The sequence below is a fragment of the Conger conger genome, chromosome 18 (assembly GCF_963514075.1).
Source record: "Conger conger chromosome 18, fConCon1.1, whole genome shotgun sequence".
Classification (NCBI taxonomy): domain Eukaryota; kingdom Metazoa; phylum Chordata; class Actinopteri; order Anguilliformes; family Congridae; genus Conger; species Conger conger.
The window spans coordinates 4,120,719-4,138,305 of record NC_083777.1 but is presented as its reverse complement, the minus strand read 5'-3'; the positions used below and the strand labels follow the sequence as shown (position 1 = coordinate 4,138,305).

The window sequence follows — 17,587 nt, the reverse complement described above, 5'->3', positions numbered from 1 at the left end:
GGGGGAGAGCCGATGACGTTTCTCACGCCGTCGCCGTGGAGAAGGGAGAGGAGCCGCCACGCCTGCACGAACACGGCGAGGCTCACCGCGCCCCCCACTCGCTGGGCCGGGACGCTGCCCTCGGCTTCGGCTGACTGATATCCGCCATCACCGCCAAAAACAGCACCTCCACCCCGACCGGGAGTGTGGGCGGCCGGGGGAATTTCGTCCAGAAAGACAAATAAATAAAACACTGAAGATACGCCGTTGTCTTTTTACACACATATCAGCAATAGATTGGAAATGTACACTTGACGGGAGAAACGACCAGCGAATCGCTTTGGCAGAGATTGTGACGTTCGCTTGCCTTTGAAGTCCAATTTTGCGAACAGATGCAAGTTGAGCCCTGGAACCTGTTTTGCGTTTAAAGACATAAAAGACCAAAACATGGCAGAGTGCCCCCTTGAGGCTGACCTAGAAACATCTGTCACAAGACCGTCATTGAGTTAGCTTATTGCTAATTAAGTACTGAGGAACAAATTCTGGATGATTCTGAACAAGGATCATGTCCAAAAACACGCTCATATTAAACTGCAAGACATATTTATCAGAGGCTTAACAAAATCCAGACAAAACATTTTGCTTTAATGGCAGGGTTTTGAATTGAATCTTACAACAAAGAAAGACACACACACACACACACACACACACACACACACAGTAAACCACCACCCCGAAATGGCTTCCACGTTGTTTGTTGAATATGCCAATCCCATGTCAATGTCAGGAATGGAAATGAAGTTGTATCGACGGGTCCTTTTGGGACAATGGGGGAAGCTGGCTTTTAAATGGAGACCAGATCGCCGGCCAATGACAGAGCCGAGCGAGACGTTCCGGGACGGTGCCCGTGCCCGGCGCGGCGCTGAAATGTGTCTGCAGAAACAAAGACGGTTTCACATAGGTTCCCCCTCGCCCTTTGTCTCCTGGCAGGCCGCCACTGGCCAGGGGTTTCGGCTGACTGGTTTCGACAATCGCCGTGGCGTGGGAAAGACAAGCGGGGCTAGACTGCGGCTGTCAATCACCCGTCAAACCAGCGAACGAAAGCCCCCTCCCCCCGACGGCTGGCCTCGCCCCCCGCCCCACCCCACCCCACCCCACCCCAACCCTGGAGATCACAAAAACCCCGCTCTGTACAGCCTTCTGCTCCCACAGAAACATTTCATCACCGACTGACAACAGGCTCAACACTGAAAAAGAAAAACTAAAAAGTAAGTCAGTCTTAACAAGTCTTAGTCTTATACTTTGACATAAAATCTTATTTCTATAATTTATTTTGCTAAAAGAGACACAAACAAACTGCCAATGAGGTGACAAAGTTGGACTCCTTTCAAGATTTGCCAATGGGGTGAGAAAATTTAACTTGTCAAGCAAACAGTAACAGCTAATATTTTCTATGTGAGAAACAAAATGAGATCTTAAGCCTTATTACAAGACCAAAAAACGGCCGTTCGGACAAACATTCTTTTGCAGTGCATCACTGTTTTCGTGCTCCTCGTCTGAAACCAGATTCCCATCGTGCATGCTGTCCTGAGACAGTACCGTCTGGCTGTAAGACTGGTCATAGTGAGAGAGCAGCAGCCTTCTCAGACCTGGTCTGCCCACACCAGGGAAGGTATTGCCCAGGTTACTGACACTCTAGCCTTCAGTGAAACATAGGAGCAAACATTCTTCTGCTGATTCCTGAGCAGGAATGGGCACCTCATGCCTCACACAAAGGGAGTCTGTGGGGGGAAACAGTCGAAAACCCAGGCAGAACAGGGTCCAGCTGCAGAACTCAGGAACCGGGCCAGAACAGGGCCAGAGCAGTACAGCCATACCACAGGGCTTAACCTGCTGGGTCTCTGGTTCTGATTCCCTGTCTCCGGTTACAGAAAAGCATTGTGCTGCTGGACTGCAGTGGGGGGCTGTAGGGTGAAGAACCAGCCAGCACAGTGCTCCAACAGCATGCTACCACCTCAACACTATAAATATTATTAATGACAAAACGATGCTAATCATCACCATTATTAATAATTATGCAGTTTTATAGTGAGCGTGGTAGCGTTAGGATGTTAGCGTTAGAACTGGTCGATTTAATTTCCTGTCTTTTGAGGCTTTCAGCAAATGCAAACATTTCACTTAAAACATCGTTTTGTGTGATTAATCAATTAATAATACTGGACTGCGGTCTTTAAAAATGACGCAGAGTTCGTCAACATTGGGCAATGAAGGGAAGTGGAGAAATAAGAAACTATTTCAGATTGGGTTTGCGTGAGTTCACAAGTCGGTCGTGTGAAGGAACATACCCGCACAAGAATGGCATTGTGCAACCGTCAAACCCCAAATAAGAAAACCGAGATTTTTATCCAGCGGAGAGACGTAGGCCAGCGCACAAGCGTGTCCATTCAGACCCTGAGAGCCGCCCGTCAGGACCGTGTGACAAGGGCCTCTGGGAAAAGGCCATCATGTGATACGCACATCACGACTCCGCTTTCAGGAGTGCAGGCAACGACCTCTGACCCCCGGGACTGACCCCGAGCGACCCCGCCAGACCTGCGTTCCCAGGGCTGTGGGGCGGAGCCGGGCTCTGGACTACGTATGTTAATCCCACCCACACTGTGCCCAACACCTCCCCAACACTGCAGCACAGAAGCACTATACACCCAACACTGCAGCACAGAAACACTATACACCCAACACCCCCCCAACAGTGCAGCACAGAAACACTATATACCCAACACCCCCCCAACACTGCAGCACAGAAACACTATATACTCAACACTGCAGCACAGAAACACTATATACCCAACACCCCCAACACTGCAGCACAGAAACACTATATACCAAACACCCCCAACACTGCAGCACAGAAACACTATATACCCAACACCCCCCCAACAGTGCAGCACAGAAACACTATATACCAAACACCCCCAACACTGCAGCACAGAAACACTATATACCAAACACCCCCAACACTGCAGCACAGAAACACTATATACCCAACACCCCCCCAACAGTGCAGCACAGAAACACTATATACCAAACACCCCCAACACTGCAGCACAGAAACACTATATACCAAACACCCCCAACACTGCAGCACAGAAACACTATATACCCAACACCCCCCCAACAGTGCAGCACAGAAACACTATATACCCAACACCCCCCAACACTGCAGCACAGAAACACTATACACCCAACACCCCCCAATACTGCAGCACAGAAACACTATATACCCAACACTGCAGCACAGAAACACTATATACCCAACACCCCCCCAACACTGCAGCACAGAAACACTATATACCAAACACCCCCAACACTGCAGCACAGAAACACTATATACCAAACACCCCCAACACTTCAGCACAGAAACACTGTACAGATCATCATTAGATTTATATAGCGCTTTTCTAGACACTCAAAGCACTTTCAGTGTTGAGGGGGAAACTCGCCTCAACCACCACCATTTTACCAGAACACACACCACACACCACACACCAGCTCAGGTGTAGAGAACTTGCAGCACTTCCAGTAGAGCCACTATTGTTCCCACGCGGCCTCAAACTAAACCTGCGCTGCACACCCTGTCCCTTCCTCTCCTCCCGGAGACCTTCTCCTCCTCTGCGAAAGGTGACGACAGCTCGGTGTGCCAAACACACAAACAGAAAACTTCCAGAAGAACCTTAAAAGCCGTGACCGCGGCTGATTGGCTGACGGCTCCTTCCGCTTCCCGCGGCCGGGCGTACGGCGGAAGGGAGAGGCGGGCGCGCCGGGGCTTTGTTTCGCGGCGGACCTCAGTAAATAAACAGAGCGGCGAAACGCAGACGGGGCCCGTCTCCGGAGCGCATCGCGACGCCCCGCCAGATCCCAGGCCTCTCGTCTACACCGCTTATCTCCCTCTCTCCCAGCTTCCCTTCATCGCCGGCCGCTTGCCTGCGGGCGTGTGTCCCGCTCTCAGGTCCTGGGATAACATTAACCAACCGCAGATGTCCAGTCCATAAAACTCTCCGTGCCTCTTTCCCAGACCCAGGGGTCACGGCGCCCCCCTTCCTTCCTTCTCTCGCTTGTCCCGACTGCAGAGCATTGCCACCCTAGCCCCCCAGTGGTGGAACGACCTCCCCATCCCCATAACAACTGCCACGCTCTTCGCACTGTACCTTGTGGGAGTCCCCTACACTGTTGCCACTTGTTTTCACCGGTCTCAATCTTTAGCCCCTTGTTATATGTTGTACTTTCATCTATGGCTATTAAATGTGCATTTCCCTTGGTATTGTAGTTCCTGACCATATTACTTACAGACTTGGCCTATCGACCATGTGTACTAGACTTATGTTGATGGCTGTAGAGCCAATCCTATGTGAATTGTACCTTATCTGACCTGTTCCATGACCTTGGTACACACTTTTTTTGTATGCCGCTTTGGATAAAATGTTGTTATCCACGGCTGGAGCGCGTTGCCGTCCATGGGATGGGCCCTCTCGCAGGCTTGGGCAGGCATTCCACCGAAAGGGATGCACTTTTAACCTTTTTTTAAAAAAGCTCTATAATAGGTGAAGGAAGAGGTGAAAACAGGATTCAAGATTTATGCCAAAACCTGACCGCAGATAATCCTGCCGCATAATAGACAGGTATGCGTGGGGTATTCAAATAGGAGATGTGTTTTGTAAATAAAGCCGTGCGCATTCATGACGGCATTGCACCGGAGCGTTGCTTGTTTGGCGATGAAAAGGGTTACGTCTCACGACAGGAACCGACCGCGGCGGCAAGAGTGGACAGGTAGGCCTCCGAGGGAGGCTCCACCAGCACCATCATGTCAGAGTCGCCCCTGGACACGGACGGAGCCGAGAGAGGAGTCAGGGCGAGGACGAGGACTCTCTTATGGCATCAGATCTCCGTCAATCCTCCGCAAAATGTTAAGGGAGACGTAACGCCCAGATCACATCCTCTCATAAGGGGTTAAATAAACTGCCGAATCATCGAACGTCCCTCACGTGTGCGGTCTGGCATCGCTGTGCCTGTGGGGAGTGAGCAGTTTAGCGTATCGATGTCGTGCGGGCGTCTCGAATGCTAGAGCAGAGAGCCGAGAGCCAGGCCGCTTCGGAGCAGTTAAAAACAGCTTTCCGCAGAGAGGACGCATCCCCTCAGAGACTCTGCTGAGAAGATCAAAAACTGCGGAGACAAACAGCAGGACGCTCTAACGCCGAGACACTTGAACGCTGAGAACCAGGCCTCCTTTTAACAGGAAGTGACTCGTCGTTTTGTTTGCTTCAAATGGAATTCAACCTGCTGGCACCACTTTAAAAAGCAGCAGAAAACTCATTAAATAATGGTAAGGCAGCCCTTCATTGCGGTGCCCACATGCACTGAAAGCCGGGCTGGGTTCAGTTCCACTTTAACACATTCCCTTCCCTTGCAGTCTTCCCTCGAGGAAGGTATTTCTCAACTACATTTCTGACACGCAACGAGCAAACAGGTGCGGCAAGGCAGGAAAGACGACGAACAAACAAAAAAGGGACTGAACCGCCCTCTCAACCTACAGGAAGTGCTAGCTTATAGTAAAATAAGCTCCATGCACAAGCATTTTCTTTATCAGTCAGAGGACTTTGGAACCAGCCTAGCACATTTTTAGTAATAATAAAAACACACCAGTCGGTGTTACTGAGGGATTTCTTAAACTCACTCAAAAACACCAGCAAGGGAATATAATCGCTTCCTCCCCTTTCATAATTCAGAACCGAGCCCCGCTTGGCATGGCCTCCGTGGCTCATCCGGGCATTTTGGGGATTCCCCCCTTGAAGCAAGGGAAGGGAACGTCAGGGAAAAAGCATACAATACTGAATCGAACCCAGCCCAGTCTCCGGTTTTCAAAGGAAAGAGTGGAGTCGTGTGACTATCTCAACCTCTCAGTTTAACTAGGCCACTAGCACGCAGCGGTTCACAAAGGACAGCCCTCCCCAGATGAGAGTCAGTCGTGTGGCTGACACAAATCCCAGCATGCATTTGCGCAGCACCGCCGCAGCTCTTGCTCTGTGGTTTCTCTCTGCGGCGCTCCTGCAGAGTGCAAACAGGCCGGCCGACCCCGCGTCCCGTCCCCTCCTCAGGAATGCGTGTGCGGACGGAGGGAGGCCGGCCCGAGACACACACGCAATTACAGGGGACGCGCACGATCAGCGCAGACATCGACATTCCTGGGGTCTAAATCCCCCAGCAGATTAAATGTCAACACAGAGACCCGCGGCTTTCCCGCTCGGTCGGGACGCACATCTGATGCGCATTACTCCTGGTATCCTGCCGGACTCTGGAGCCCGAGTCCCATTGGCCGGAGCTCCGTCTGGGAAGCACCGAGTCCCCTGGGTAACAGGAAGTGACTCAGCTTTTCACTTCAAATGGAATATGACCTGTGGAATAAAATGTTAATTGGGCCCTAATGAAAAGGGAGCTGGGTAATTTGACTGATGTCTCACAAGTGAACGGCATTTGCCGCTGGCAGCCCATGTCTGAGAACTACCACCGAGGAACAGAAAGGAGTAATGACACTGAGGAACAGAAAGGGTAATGAGGAACAGAAAGGAGTAACGCCACTGAGGAGCAGAAAGGGTAATGAGGAACAGAAAGGAGTAACGCCACTGAGGAACAGAAAGGGTAATGAGGAACAGAAAGGAGTAACGCCACTGAGGAACAGAAAGGGCAATGAGAAACAGAAAGGGTAATGAGGAACAGAAAGGAGTAATGACACTAAGGAACAGAAAGGGTAATGAGGAATAGAAAGGGTAACACCACTGAGGAGCAGAAAGGGTAATGACACTGAGGAACAGAAAGGGTAATGAGGAACAGAAAGGGTAACACCACTGAGGAACAGAAAGGGTAACACCACTGAGGAGCAGAAAGGGTAATGACACTGAGGAACAGAAAGGGTAATGAGGAACAGAAAGGGTAACACCACTGAGGAACAGAAAGGGTAATGCCAGTGAGGGACAGAATGTTGGATTTCCTATTACAGGTCAACAGGGCGGTTTCTCTTGTGGTTACAAAGTTAAGAGGATGTTTTCAGCATCTTTGAGGAGAATTTTCAGGGACATCATTCAGGATTTTACGTTGTTCTTTAGTTGAAAAAATAAATACCCTTTATTGAACTACAGTATAATCCTGCCCTCAAATTGCATCCTGCATTACAGTCACCAACAGTACTTCTGCCCAAAATCCAATCACTTTCACAACCTTGAATTTCCCTCAAATGCTTTTAAAGGATGTGTGGGAACAATGAGTGACCCTTTACTCTTGTTCAATCAGAGAACTGATAAAAGCAAAATCCTATGCTTCCATGACAAAGCTTGGATATAAAGTATATAGCATCCACAGACACTTATTGAAATTGCAGTTTCTTGTGATATAAAGCCTGAAGTCATGTCTGACTTTTTTCATCTTTAAATGTGACTTTTCAACCAACAAAATTAAAACGAAAAAAAAAAAAAAATCATTTTTCAGGAGAATAATTGAATACCCTGGTTGCATGTTTGCACTTGTGAACTAAAGCTTTGTGGAAGCTTCCTTTGCATTTATTACAGCAGTAAGTCTTTTTTAACAAGCACAGGGCGGCCTGTAGTGTAGCGGAGTGGTTAAGGTAAATGACTGGGACACGCAAGGTCGGTGGTTCTAATCCCGGTGTAGCCACAATAAGATCTGCACAGCCGTTGGGCCCTTGAGCAAGACCCTCAACCCTGCATTGCTCCAGGGGAGGACTGTCTCCTGCTTAGTCTAATCAATTGTACGTCGCTCTGGATAAGAGAGTCTGCCAAATGCCAATAATGTAATGTAGTGTAACAAGACTATCAACTTCACACACCTGGACTTTGCAATAATATCTCACTCCTCCTTGCAGAGGAACGTCAAGCGCCATCAAATCATGAGGGGGGTCCCCTGTGCATAGCCCTCTTTAGGTCAATCCAAGGTTCAGTGGGACAGAGGTCTGGGCTCTGAGACAGTCGTTCCAGGACTTTGATTTTCCTTTTCTGAAGTCATTGCTCGGTTGATTGGATGTGTGCTCTGGGTCGTTATCATGTGTGGAAGGTTAAATTCCTCTTCATCTTCAACTTTCTGACAGAGGCTAGCAAGTTTTGTGCCAAAATATCTTGATATTTGGAGCTGTTCATTCCCCCCTCTTCCCTGACTTAGAGCCCCTGTCCCAGCTGAAGAAAAGCAGCCATAAACCCAAACATATCTTCTCGAATTTAAAAGGCCAAATTTAGAAGTTCAGCCCAGGACTCATCAGACCATAAGACAATTTCCCACATGGATTTAGATGTCCTTTGATTTTTTTTCTTTTCTTACATACTCTGTGACATTTGATTTAACGCTGAACATTTCTCTGCGTAGAGAGATTCCAAAAACTCTTGACTCATGTCGTCACTGGATTGCTAGTTTGTGCTTGTTGTAAAACAGTGGTCTTTTATGGTTAATCCCATGTGTTACAGTCTAACTGCAGGAGTCATAGAGTCAGAAACACACAGATGACTATCACCGAAATCCAGAGTCAACAGCCCCCTCTACTGGCAATAAAATAGTCACTTCTTACATTCTTTTCTTATTTAAAATAAATTTGGACTTTTAAAAACTCCACATTGATGCAGTTCCTTGATGAAATCTGCTTAATCATGAACGTATGCGGCTAATTTACCAAAGAAGGTGTAAGAGGGGGCATATACCAGAGGCACTGCCATCTACAATGACACCAATATTCAGCTACAGCTGCCCTTTTCTAATGTGCCATCTAAACAAATACAGCAATAGAACCTCAGCATGATGCAAGCTTAGCACATACCTTGAGCACAAACTTGGTAGGAGGCATTCTGGACATCAACCTGGAAATCAAGTGCCAAAGGAAGTTAGCGATGCAAATATGGTATGGTATATTTCAGAAATATGCTTTAAGTTTGCAATAGTCAACAAACATCAATAAACTAAGAACGACATATTACTTTACTTAACTGAAAAGTCTCAGTCCAGAACAGGCCTTTGACCAATTACAATTTAACAGATGTTTTACCGCCAGACGTGAAATCTTATTTTTGTCTGTTTTGTGTATAAGCACAATGACTTAACAGCTTGGTATGATATCTGGAAACCCAGACAGATTCAGCACTGTAAAATATTCTACCCACCCCATGCCTCTTAAAATAAATTATTGCTCCACCTATAAAATGGATAATACTAATCTGCAACAGCAGAGACTATGTTGAAATACTGCAGCTTGCTTAATTACCTTGTGGTTCTGCTTTGCTACACTAACATGATGGGATAAGCACAGCCATCCTAAATTCTAAAGCCGTAAAACTGGGCAGGGACCACTTTGACTGGGGACCAGTGACATACTGGCACAACTGCAAAATGAAACAAAATTTAGAGTTCTTGATTTAATTTTAATGAGTGGATTTAATGATGCCACTGCAATTTCCCATCAAGTCAAAGACAAACCTTTAACTCAATTTAACAATTTCTGAAGAAAACAAGCCTAGTCATTAGATGTCACTTTAATTCGAGGATTTCTATTTGACCAATAAAACATAAGGGTACAGTACTTTCTGTACTCTTTCAGTACAGTTTAACTGTTGGCAGATTATAACACAAATCCCCCTGGAATATTTACCAGCCTACAAAACACAAATGCAGCATACAGCAATTAAGAGACCCAGCCGCAAGGCTCCAACAAGAGAAAAAGAAGAACATTACACGCAAATTACTTGATTATCACATTTTTATGGAAAGTTTAATTGTCTCATTCCACAACTGAAAAACATTTGTTTGTTCATTTTGGAAAAAAAAGGCACAAGCTTTTGTTGGAATGGAACCCTGGAATTCTGAGATGGTTCACATTCCCAAACCAACCACAAATTAAAACTCTAGAGTCACAGCTTATACCAAACATAAGGGGCATTCCGTCAGCAATCAATTACTTTCTGACCGCTTCCTATTAGATCTGAACTAATTTGTTTTATTCATGTTAGCTTATATGAGAGTGAGAGAATGTGGTTTTATTAACAAGAATGACCGACCATTCAGGAGACAGGGGCCCTCAATGTTTACCCATGCAATACCCAACACCCTAGCTAAGGACACAGATAAATCCATAACAAATACTAAATAACATCATGGTTCTCTTTATATCTGAAAGCTTACAAACAAGGTTATGTACTTAGATACTTTTGATCCAAAATAAATACTTGTGCAAATTACATGATTTTTAGAAAAATGTAATAAAGAAAATGTGTATATGCTCTTTGAACTCTTTGAAATGATTTTTAAATATGTAAATATGGGTAGACAATGCTTTACATCTCCTGACATTTTCATGTGGTACCCATTACTGGTTCAGCAACAGCAGAGTCCTGGGTATATTGTGGTTAAGCCAGTCTAACAGATGAATCCTTAATGTTGCCTATGAAGTGCATGTTTAAGAAAAAAGAACATTTGTTAAGCTCAGCTCTCCGGTAAAGAGAACCTTACGGCTATGTTTATTCTTTATTCTTTAATAAATATCCATGTCCTTTTACAGGGGGGGGGGGGGGGGGGGGGGGTCCAGTTGGGTCAACTTTGATGGCCCCAGTCCCTGAATGGTTGGTCAATTTGGTTCATCAAACCACATTCTAACCCTCTCATATAGGTTAACATGCATTAAAAAATGTCAAATACAAAAGGGTGAGGTAGTAGTAGTCAAGACCAAGACAAGACTGAGACTGAAAGAGTACAAGACCACACACAATGTACACGTCTGTAAATGCAACACCAGACCACCAACACAATTAACCTAAATATATTCTTCAAAGGTTGGGACCAGGTTAAGTGTTATTGTCAGTTTCTGAATATTGTTATTCATTTGTCATTGTTGTGAAATCTACGACTGAAAAGCTGAAAAAGAAAAAAATCAGGGTTTTAGAAATTCAAAGTAGAGATCTTCACCCCAGTGACATAATGTGGCGGGGCCGTACATAGCTGTGCAAGAATACAATCAAATATTTATGAGTAAGGAGGAGTGGCCCAGAAACAGCCCGATGCAAAATCTTATACACAAAATGCTTTTAGTTAGACACAGTAGTTCTGCTACGGTGGATCCAGACACCTAACGGTAACTTAATTTCGCTAACACAAAGTCCCCCTGTATATAGTTACCTAAAATCGGAATGTCAGTTTACATCATTAAGATACATATACGATTCACGTACTTACAACTTGTGACAGCAGCCCAAAATCATTACGCGCCACAGTTTCGTTTGAATGGTCGTCATATGATGTAAGGACCCCATGAGGTTTAGCTGGTTATAAAGAAGCCTTTCCATATTACCGTTGATCCAATCTGCGTTACAGAAACCTGCTATTTATAATAAACGGTGGATTTTTGTTTCAAGTATTATATTATCAAATTGAGTTATACTTATTTATTTGTAGTTATAATATTAATGGAAGGATTTTTTTTTCTGCAAAACTACATTAGGATAATCAGAGGATTTCGATCGTTCTGAAAAAGGACCAAACGAAAATTCTCCATAGCAACCACTGATAGTGCCATCAACAAGATATGTAAAACAATTTCACAAGGCATGTGTGAACTCAACAACAATTGCAGGAACCTTCTGAAACTATGCCCAGTAGTAATCGGAACTATATAATTCACCGAGGAAATAATTATGTATGCTTACTCTGGTAAGAAGGATGATTACCATCAGGTGGCACCATGTTACTCTTGGTCGTAGTTTAGCCAGCATGGCTAGCTAGATTACCTATTTTTTATAAACATTACAGTTAGCTAGATAGCTGGTTGTCATTCGTAATTCACAGTACAGCCAGTAAAATGCGTTTGGATTAGGTTTTCGTTCATTGGCATGGAGCTCATTGGCCAGTGCGCTAATGTTACTCTAGTTTTGTTCATTAGCTAGCTAGCTAGCCCCATATAAATTATTGCCAGGAATAGTGAACCGTTAATTTAGCTGACTATAGCTAGCTAGCTGTAATCCCGTCTCAGTATTGTTAGAAGAAAAACATGCACAATTATTTTCCTGCGTGCATTGATTGTATGTTTAGTCTTAGCAGTGCAATGCGTCCTAGACATATCTAACTCAGTTAGTAACTGTGGGCACCTGACTTTGGAATCTAAGGACCAAATCACATCCTAAGTTACACCAGAAAGGTAGCTAGCTAGGTAAGTACTTCTGAAACACATGTATGTATGTACAGCATGTGGGCAAGGTGTGTGTTTAGTTGGTCGCTAATAATAGAACAAAACTTTAAGTTTGTGCCATTCCTTCCTTGACTTGGAATACGTAGAAACGGAACGGTTGCCGGGTACTTCAGTTATCTAGAGTGTAACTGTATCGTGGTGTAGGCAATGCCCACTGAAGGCAACAATGCCTGGAAGTTGATGATGATATATTGTGCTTAGACATGAGTGCCAAGTTTCTCTGGTGAGATCAGTAGACATGTTAAAATGCATGTTCCTTCCACTTAGGGATGGAGGCGATACAGAGAAAGCTGAATAGAGCAGATAGTACCACAGACTGGAAAACAAACAGTGGAATTAAGGGTCAACTGGATAAAAACAGACAATAGATTGTATTTCAGTCAAATAATGTGGAATTACTTTTAATGGAAACTTACAAATTAGGTTAAAACATTGACATTCATTGTGTTTCTTCAGATTTCTGGATGTTTCGTGCATATATTCAGACTCATGCTCATGTTTAAGCATCCACCTCCTGTGGTGTGGTGTTTGGGAAGATGTCCCGCCTCGCCCAGAAGCAGCCGTCTGTCTGCACCAGCGACCCTCTGACAGATGACGAGGTCTGCCGTAAGATGGCCGTTCTGCGGCAGGTCCTGGCCTCCAGCTTCGGGCCCTGTGGCCGGCTCAAGCAGGTCCACAACAGTGTGGGGGGCCCCGTCCTGACCACCTCCACCTCGGGCGTGCTCCTGAGGGCCCTCACCCTGTCCCACCCCATCCCCAAACTACTGACCGCCTCCGTGCTCCACCACGTCTCCCGCTACAGCGACTGTGGCCTGTTCGCCGGCATCGTGGCGTCCGCCCTGGTGGACCACGCCCGAGGGCTCTCCGTCCAGCCCGCCACGGTCGCCCTCGCGTACAGGCACCTCCTGGGCCTGTGCAGCGACTACCTCAGCCGGGACGACTGCGGCTGCAAGGTGCCGGTGGATTTGGGCAGCAGCCGAGACCTGCTAGCCTTGGCGCGGACCGTCGTAGCGGCTAAACCGGCCTGCATGCTGACGGACGCAGAGGCCCGGCACGTCAGCACCCAGGTGGTGCGGGCCTTCCTCCACACGGTGCCCTGCAGCGCCCCGGGGCCCGTGTCCCTGGGGAAGGTGGCGGTGGTTTCCGTCGAGGGTAGGCCCGTGGGGGACGCCGCGGTGTTCCCGGGGCTGCTCGTGGACGCGCCCGAATCGCTCGGCCCCGCCGACGTCGAGCAGCCGGCGGAGGGGCCCCTCAGGCTGGCCCTGTTCAGCGCCTCGCTGGCGGGGGACCTCCCGGAGGCAGGGGAGGGGACGCTGGAGGTGGACCGGGAGGTCAGCCTGGAGGAGACGGTCCTGGAGCAGCTGCTGGGGTTGGGGGAGCAGGCGGTGCGGGACGGGGTGCGGGTGCTGGCCTGCCAGCGGGTGGTACACCCCGTGCTGCAGCAGTACCTGAGGAGGAGAGGCGTGGTCGTGCTGGAGAGGCTGGGCATCGCCCTCATGGAGCCACTCTTCCGGCTGTCGGGTATGCCCTGGCTCAGGCAGCTTGCTGCCGAAACGTTGGCTCATAAAAACTATTGTACTGGAGCATTGCAGTGTGCAGCCTTTGTTCTCAATTCTAGATTCCTCCAAGTCCATGTCAACTCAACACTTTTGAACGGCATTGTCACTGATTTTAATGAGATTTGACTTGCTGACTTGTTCTCATAAGAAACCCCTGGAGCTGATGGTCTTACAGGCCATGGGCTAACAAAGTTTGCACTAATTAGCATGACTTGCCCTGTCTCCATTACTGCAGGTACATTACTGTAGGTACATTACTGCAGGTACATTACTGTAGGTACATTACTGCAAGTACATTACTGTAGGTACTAATAATTGGTTCTTGTAAGTTTTCACCAGCTCTATCTTTTACATTATTATTATGAGTATATTATTATGTTCCCCAAAATGAAATTTAACAGAGTTATGAGTGAATATAATCTTGAAAACCTATATTTTAAAATGGTTTACATTTTCACCAAAGTTAGATTATAACATCAACTACAGAAAATTTGGTCTTGGATATTGACCCTCAACATAAAATGAGTCACACATCTTTGTTCGATTTTGACAGAAAACAGGGACCCCGCAATGAAAATATGAATTAGTTGTACATCGCAAAGCGGATGTAACTGGTTTTAAAATGGCTTCCGTATATGGCAAAGTGAATGTAACTGGTTTTAAAATGGCTTCTGTATGTGGCAGAGCAGATGTAAGTGGTTTTAAAATAGCTTCTGCTCTGTGGGGTGGGCTGTTCTCTTTTGGGGCAGGGGCCCAGGCGGTGGGCTCGTTCCGGACCCCAGTCCCGGTCCAGTGCTACGGGCAGCTCGCTGGGCTGGCGCTGCAGCGTTGCGGGTCCAGAGAGATGCTCCAGCTGCTGCCCTGCGGGGACCCCTCCTGCTGCACCCTGCTGCTCTGCCATCGCACCGACACCGCCCTCAGCGAGCTCAAGGTACCCGACTCCCTTCACTCAGGCTGCCCCACCCTCAGCGTGCAGGCCTCGCCTTCCTGGCACCTCGGGAGTCAGCAGTTTCCAAAAAGTCCTTTAGAATGTAGGTGTCGTCATTCCAAGTCGGAATGTCGGGCATCTCCAGGGCAGACCGTGTTTCCAAGATGACCACAAGCACGTCACAGCTGAACAATGCGTCAAAACTGAACCCGTTATTCTGGGCATGCACGAACGTGGAATGGTCAGAGCAGACCCTTCTGAAAGCAGCAGTGACTGCGCCATTAGCTTTAGAGACTGTTTTTGTTTTTCCCTTGTGAAGCGTGCAGTAACGGCAGCTGTCCTGCAGGTGGCGTGTGAGAGCGCGGAGCACGTCCTGAGACAGACGCTGAAGGAGCCCTGGGCCCTGCTGGGAGGAGGGTGCACCGAAACACACCTGAGCGCCTACATCAGATACCAGGTACAGCTCACCTGCTCTATTAGCATGTTCCACCCATCCACACACACTATCATGCATGTACCACCCATCCACACACACCATCATGCTATCCTGCGGTATTTCCATGTACCACCCATCCACACACACTATCATGCTCTATTTGCATGTTCTGCCCATCCACACACACTATCATGCTCTATTTGCATGTTCTGCCCATCCACACACAGTGAGTTTATGTCAGTGTGTCTGCACCGATGGGAACATGGTGAGCTCACTTAGTTGAGTTTAGGTCAGAGTCAGTGTGTGTGTGTGTGTTTGCGGGGGTGATTGACAGCGGGACGCTGAAGCGTGTGGCGGCCCCTCCCCTCACAGAGCCTTAGCCGTGCGTCCGACGCCGCTGCCGAGCTGCACTGCACGCGCTCAGACTACCTCCTGGCGGCCGAGGCCTTCCGGCGCTCGCTGGTCGCCGTGGCGACGGCGCTGGAGCACGACGGCGGGGCGCGGCTGGTGGACCTGTCCCACGGACACTGCTGGGCCGTCGCTGAGGGAGCGGCCCCCGCGGGCCCCTGGAGGGACGTGCTGGGGCCCTGCGGGTGTGGGGCCACCCCCCCCCGGGGAGGGCTGGAGTGGAGCCCTCTCAGCACGGAGCACCCCGCCTTCTCACCGGCGCCCCCTGTGGCCACAGACGGCACTGACGCCCAGCCGCGAGTGCTCGACTCGTTTCCCGCCAAGCGCAACGCTCTGCAGGTCGCCGTGGAGACAGCCAATCTCATCCTGGACCTGAAGTACATCGTCCAGGATGTCAACTGACCCGGGTTTTGTGTTGTAGTTTGATGTTCGTACTTTTGCTCGTTGGAATAGGTGGGAGTGACTCCTCGGCAGGGGACAGCATTCGCATAACTCGGCACTCCAGAACAAGGGGCAGAGATTCACCGGCACAATATGAACACGGATGTTTTATTGTTTGTGGCATGCAAAGCTGTTTTGCTAAATATAGCACAATCTGGCTTAAGAGGGTAAATACTCCCTCCAAATACCAAAAGAAAAATGTACAGCTTTGACAATTAAACAGGATTGCAATTGTGGTTGAAACAAAAACCAGCATACACAGGGACGTTCACCATCATGAATGTAGTACTAAGATTTCAACACTAGATGGCAGCATTGACTGGTAATAATTGGTTGATCTTACGCTGTTGTGGTGCTGTAACTAGTTTTGCTATTACAATTCTACTATTACTATTGTAGGTGACAGTACTGCAAAGTATTAATAATAATGAATAATTACAAAAGTTTGGAGGAAAGAAAATTGTGTTTTAAAAAAACATTCAGGTCAATCTTCTTTCTTCATGCTACATAAGCTATTTTGTTAAAGATATAGCTACCAAATTTTACTTGGTGCTTCTTTACCAGAATAGCTGGTTATATTTGATATTTATATATTTTGTTATATATATTTTATCAGGTCTTTTAAGTGCAGAAATAGCGACAAATAAAATTCTGAATTTCCCAGCATATACACATACATCGTATACTTGTATATGTACTTTCTAACAAGGAAACCGAGGAAACTGACAATGTGTTGCTTTGTTTGGCTGTTGGCCAGGGAACTTGGAAGGGAATGTTTTATTTACCCAGAACACCAGCCCATTTCAAATGCATTTATTCTACTTATGAATTCATTTAGTGTGGTTTAATGTGTAAACTGTCTGCATTAAATGTACTGCAGTCCCACCATTGTGTCATTGTGTGTGAGGAGGAAATGCTTAAAGCGGCCTTTACCTGTGGTCTGTGTGAGGCAAGAGGAAAAGAACTGGACAGGATATGATGTCAAGACTGGACAATCTCTTGGCTTCAAGCATTCAGTTGAAATGCAGTGTTAACCCGCAAGTTCCCATTGGGCTTTGAGAATTAATGTTTACTTTTCAACCATCTAAGAAGTTAATAATAGCGTAACATAACATAAGGTAATGACGTGAACGGGGCATTCAGCCCAGAAATGCTTGCCTTTTCCTACCACTAAGTGTACCTACTGCTTAGTTTGCCTAAAAGCTAAATTGAATCTAACACCATATCAAGCCTCCTCTACATGTCCTGGCAAGCTATTCCACACATTGACAACTTGCTGTGTGAAAAAATGCTTTCTACTATCTGTAAAGGCACAAGTCCAGTTACCATTATTTGTGCCCTCTCGTTCTGCTAACCGATCCCAACCTAAAGAATTACCTATAATTCACTTTGTTAATCCCTTTAATGAATTTAAAAGACTCAATCAAATACTTCCCACAATACCCTATCACGTAGCCAATTCCGAACCCAGTCCGAAATGGCTCCTGTAATTCCTGTCATTACATTACATTATTGGCATTTGGCAGACGCTCTTATCCAGAGCGACGTACAACAAAGTG

General features: G+C 47.0%; 2 protein-coding genes across 5 annotated transcripts in view; one reads left to right on the top strand and one right to left on the bottom strand.

The window, feature by feature from the left end:
• slx4ip (SLX4 interacting protein) overlaps nucleotides 1–11,792 on the bottom strand; it is a 30,898-nt gene extending 19,106 nt beyond the window's left edge. For 2 of the 4 annotated variants that reach the window (XM_061227511.1, XM_061227512.1), the window contains exons 1-2: nucleotides 11,248–11,351; nucleotides 8,846–8,885 (exon numbers count right to left, since the gene is read on the bottom strand). In XM_061227511.1, the coding sequence (XP_061083495.1) occupies nucleotides 8,846–8,885; nucleotides 11,248–11,324 (117 nt within the window). In that variant the 5' untranslated portion in view covers nucleotides 11,325–11,351. Of the gene's footprint in view, nucleotides 1–8,845; nucleotides 8,886–11,243; nucleotides 11,357–11,717 lie in introns of those variants that run through there. The other 2 variants (XM_061227515.1, XM_061227514.1) reach the window with 2 other exon arrangements.
• Nucleotides 11,495–16,773, top strand: LOC133117960 (molecular chaperone MKKS-like). Its single transcript, XM_061227510.1, has 5 exons — nucleotides 11,495–12,217; nucleotides 12,713–13,777; nucleotides 14,565–14,746; nucleotides 15,090–15,205; nucleotides 15,560–16,773. Exons 2-5 carry the CDS (start codon nucleotides 12,793–12,795, stop codon nucleotides 15,987–15,989), a joined length of 1,713 nt encoding a protein of 570 aa, XP_061083494.1. The 5' UTR covers nucleotides 11,495–12,217; nucleotides 12,713–12,792; the 3' UTR covers nucleotides 15,990–16,773.
• Nucleotides 16,774–17,587: the final 814 nt, after the last annotated feature.

Bases quoted from the DNA above. Each gene is read 5' to 3' on its own strand.
- LOC133117960 (XM_061227510.1), top strand. From the start codon at position 12,793: ATGTCCCGCCTCGCCCAGAAGCAGCCGTCTGTCTGCACCAGCGACCCT. The intron at 13,778-14,564 runs GTATGCCCTGGC...CTTTTGGGGCAG, and splicing joins GCCACTCTTCCGGCTGTCGG to GGGCCCAGGCGGTGGGCTCG. The intron at 15,206-15,559 runs GCTCACCTGCTC...ACAGAGCCTTAG, and splicing joins TACATCAGATACCAGGTACA to CCGTGCGTCCGACGCCGCTG.